General features: G+C 38.2%; 1 protein-coding gene across 1 annotated transcript; it reads right to left on the bottom strand.

Annotated features, from left to right (window-relative positions):
* Nucleotides 1-2,193: 2,193 nt before the first annotated feature.
* On the bottom strand, nt 2,194-4,207 carry LOC109015642 (class V chitinase-like). Its single transcript, XM_018998105.2, has 2 exons — nt 3,069-4,207; nt 2,194-2,530 (listed from the first exon to the last, which is right to left on the bottom strand). The coding sequence occupies exons 1-2, from the start codon at nt 4,099-4,101 to the stop codon at nt 2,373-2,375; spliced, it is 1,191 nt and encodes a 396-aa protein (XP_018853650.1). The 5' UTR covers nt 4,102-4,207; the 3' UTR covers nt 2,194-2,372.
* Nucleotides 4,208-4,435: the final 228 nt, after the last annotated feature.

Here is a 4,435-nt window from a genome sequence, read left to right as displayed (position 1 = left end):
AAATAGGCTGTGTAGATGGACCTTGTAGGTGCGAAGCCCAGCCCAGCTCAATCTTAGGCCCAATCCCTTTAGAAGTCAACCAAGGCCACCATCAAAACGCCACTATTTTGACCCCTTTAAAACAAACCCTAGTCCCTTTCCGCCCTTCCCCGTCCTCCCTCTTTCCCTTTCTTTCTCCTTCTCTCTCCTCCTCACCTCTCCCCTTCCACTCCTCGTGACCAACAACACCTCTCCATCTCTCAACCCCTCTTCTCTTGCTCACACTCTCTCTCTCTTTCCCATCTCTATCTCACTTTCTCTCTATTCTACAACTTCTGAATGCAACACGCCACTGTCGCTCCTCGCCAGGCAGTTTCCCCTCACAGCCAACTTGGTCTCACTCTCCCTCCCTCCGATTTGTCTCTCTCTCCCTCTTTCTCTCTCTCTCTCTCTCTCCCTCTCCCTCTCTCTCTCTCTCTCTGTGTTTAGTGACGCCCCGACTCCCACGTACAAAAACGTGGGATTCATGACGTCGGGATGATGACACACAGGTCACACATCCCAACGATAAATGCCAAGTGTGTGTACAAGCAGAAAGTGTACAACAAAAATGCAATAGATAAATTAAAGTCAATCAACTAAGTACTAGAATTTTAACGACATATTTACTTAAATAAAATGTTTAAAAAGAGTTATACAGTTATCCCAAAAAATATAATACAAAGACCAAAACATATAAACGAGTAGGAAACAAATCCCGTAATCCCAAGTGACCACATGCACTCCTTCGGTGGAGTCAATCCCTCAGGCCCCACATCCTCATCTGCATCAAAATCTATGAACCATAAAACGGTACCACAGGGTAAGGAATACCACATGAGATATGAATCTCAACATTTATGTATTTTATATACAATTGGTAGATTGATGTTTGCATGCCTATGACAATGGTATTAAATGGAGTTCCACCCACCCCTGCCAGCTTGTGGTCGATTTATAGTTGCCTATCATCTATCTACTTAAATAGAGGTAATGTTATTTGACTCTATGAGGAGTGCAAAAATTTGTTAGGCTTTGATGTGATGGAAAAACTTGATATATGTGAATCTTCAAAAATTTGGATGAATGAATGAATGTCCTTTATTAAATTGGAATGTACCAAAGATGATTGGATGAATGAGTTGTTTTGATGTGGATCCTAGATGCATGCTCATCAGAGTAGATAAGTCATCAAATTCAGAGCGATTTTATGTCCTTGGTGACACTTGTTATTGATTTTTAGATGATTTGTAAGTCTAGTTCTGTGCTTCCCACTTGTGCAATTGCATTTTTGAGCAAGAACATATAGGTAGTGAGCTTTTATCATTTTCCAGCAAAATCTCCCATTTCATTGATATATATATATATATATATCTGTGTGTCTGTATGTAGTATTAAAACAATAGTCACTGTGAGGGATTGTTGCACTATTTAGGAAAATTAATTATATTCAACGGTTATATATACATATAGAACTGTGAGTAAATGTCGTCGAAAATAATTTTTTTGTCAGTTTAACTTATTTGTGGCGATTAAAAGTGGCCGCAAATAATACATTTCGGCAATAATAACTGCTGGGAATATATAATAGCGATGATAATTTTAATTGTTGGAAAAATAACGAGTCTTTTGCGGCAATTTTACAACTTTTGCGACAATATATCGCTGCAATTGATTTTTTCCAACGATTTAATGATAAACGGAATGGCCATTTGGGTGGATTTTGGGACAATTGCGACAAGCCATATTAATATTTTGATTACTACCATTGCGGCAGGTTCCCTGTAATGGCCCAGCAAGGCAGTACTAGTTAGTACTAATCCGACGGACAGACTTTAATGGGATCTTGTATCTATGCATTTTGGTTACAGAATTCAAGGGTTCTGTTTGCTTTCATGCTGCTCTAAACCACACCCTAATTTATCGCATCTTCATTATTAATTAAAATCAGACTCTCATGAAAAAAGCAGGGTTGTCCATTTTAAAATTCCAAAACTTTCAAAAACATAAAAACTAATACATATTTAATATATATTAATCATGAGAAAGACATGAGAACATTTATCATCATCTCGTACAATTGGTCACAAGATTAACCATATTGATGATGATAATAATAATAATACACGATTCTATAATAATAATAATAATAATATTACACACAACGTAGGTACACAGCATGATAGCCAGCCAGCTAGCCATTGGCTTTATTGTTGATGATACAAGCAGCTTATAATATGTTACATATATATTTTAACAGAACTAGTATTAGTATTAGTACTAGTAGCAGTATAAGCAATAGTAATACTAGTAGTTGTGTTACCACCAGCAGCAGCAGCAGCAGTAGTCATATTTTAACGTACAGAACTAGTATTAGTATTAGTATTAGTACTAGTAGCAGTATTAGTAATAGTAATAGTAGTTGTGTTACCACCAGTAGTAATAGTACTAGTACTAGTACTAGTAGAAGAAGTACCAGGATTATCAATCGCATTATCCCGTGCATTGGAAGCTGCGAAAAGAAAGAGAAATTATGTTCATTAGAAAATAGAAAATAAAATTTTCAGAAAAGAGAGCTAGCAGCTAGGATATATAGAGATTCTTGTTTTCTGGTTAAAATTTATTTACAAAAGTTATCGTCACAAACGACCTAACAGACCTATCGAGTTTCATTTGCTACACATAATAAAAATGAAAACACCAATTATATATATTTTTCAATATAGTTGATATGGAAATTAATTAAGCTTCTAAACCAGTGGTATACTGTACTTGGGTGTGTAAAAAATAAGGTTTATTATTAAATAGATTTTCTCATTTCTAAAAGAATTTATAATTTCCATTATTAAATAAATACTGCATGCATGATATACCGAGGTGATCATTTTTTATATTATCTGAGATGTAAATTTTATTATTATTTTTTTTAATCTAATAAATCACATTTAGCCGCAATAGTTTATAAGTTTTACTTGATTGAAATCACTACGTAAACCTATAGCAAGCAGTACTCATAAAAATATTATTGAATCCATGCTGCTAATTATTACCTGCTTTTGAGAGAGTCCAATTGTCGTCATCGGCGGCCAGATCCCATGCAAAGTAACCGCGCAAGTTATATCCCCTAATCGCCTCCTTAACCTTTGTAGCGATGCTATGCTTATCGTCAAAACCAATCCAAGTAACATCGTGATGCCAGTAGGAGGCAACAAACATGTCAGGATCATTCACGAGACGGCCTGCATTATTAAGGTTGATATAGTCCGCCTGGATATTTCTGAACGCTATGGCTGCAGGAGTTGGTGGATTAGCCGCGTCTGCAAAGAAATCATGTTGATGGCTGTCTGTCAGAGTCCATTTATAGCCATAAAATGGAAGGCCAAGGACCAACTTCTGGGTGTCAATTTTTACAGGATTAGGACCAATTCCGTTAATCCAGTTATAAATGCCTTCACTTCCACACTTGTTTTGCTCTCGAGGATTGCGCCACGCATGAACCGGTCCTGTGTGCTCGGGTGATGAGTCGGACTTCGGAGTATAGAAGTCAACGGCCAGTACGTTGATCCAGTCCAACTTTTCATTAATAGCCTGAATGGGATAATTGAAATTAGTAGTGGCCCGGTGGTGAAACACCGTTGCAGTTAGCAGCAACGACCCTGCGGCAGTACGCCACCCCTGCAGGAGTGAACTGAGATTTTCAGGGTTGTCGGTCTGGGAATTAGGGTACAGCCAGCAGAGGTCAAGGCCATCGAAACGGTAGGACCTGGCTAGATCTATGGAGCTGCTTATGAATGTACGACGCGTATTTTCATCTGCCACCACTGGAGATATGTTAGAGCCTTCACCACCGATGGATAAAAGAGTTTTCACTTGAGGGGATCGTACTCTAACGGTGTCGGTGAAGGTTCGGAATTGAACCGAGTATTGCTCAGGAATGGTGACCGTGCCATCATTAGCGTTGACCTCGGCAAAGCCAGCATAAAGATGTGTGAAGAGTTCGAAAGGTATAGCATCTACCGGCCGGTTGAAGTCACGCCCGAAAATCCAGTATCCGGCTTTCACAACAGAATCACTGGAAGCCATTCGATCGAGGAAAGGCGAATTAAGCAGGTGTAGTTGTAGTTACTATTTCTTTTTTTGGTCTTGGGGATACGAGTGGTGGTACTTGATAGCCATGTATGCTGCCATATTAATGTTGTCCCAACCACAATATTTTGTCTATGTTCAGATCATATACATAAATATATATATATATATATATGTGTGTGTGTATTTTAAGACATTATCGATCATTAGTACGTATGGCATTTGCCTAGGATGTGAAGTAGTTGTCTGTGCATTAAAAACCATTATTGCTTCACACATGTGGTAGAGCTGCATGATAATAATGATTTGTATCTGATCAATCACCATCGCA

Source organism: Juglans regia, chromosome 6 (genome assembly GCF_001411555.2).
Source record: "Juglans regia cultivar Chandler chromosome 6, Walnut 2.0, whole genome shotgun sequence".
Classification (NCBI taxonomy): Eukaryota; Viridiplantae; Streptophyta; class Magnoliopsida; order Fagales; family Juglandaceae; genus Juglans; species Juglans regia.
Note: the sequence above shows the minus strand (reverse complement) of the source record. Positions and strands in the feature narration are given on the sequence as shown.

What these genes read in the sequence shown, in the direction of transcription:
- LOC109015642 (XM_018998105.2), bottom strand. Translation starts at nt 4,101, where the DNA reads ATGGCTTCCAGTGATTCTGTTGTGAAAGCCGGATACTGGATTTTCGGG. An exon ending in TTGGACTCTCTCAAAAGCAG is followed by an intron (nt 2,531 to 3,068) that starts GTAATAATTAGC and finishes TTCTTTTCGCAG; the next exon opens with CTTCCAATGCACGGGATAAT.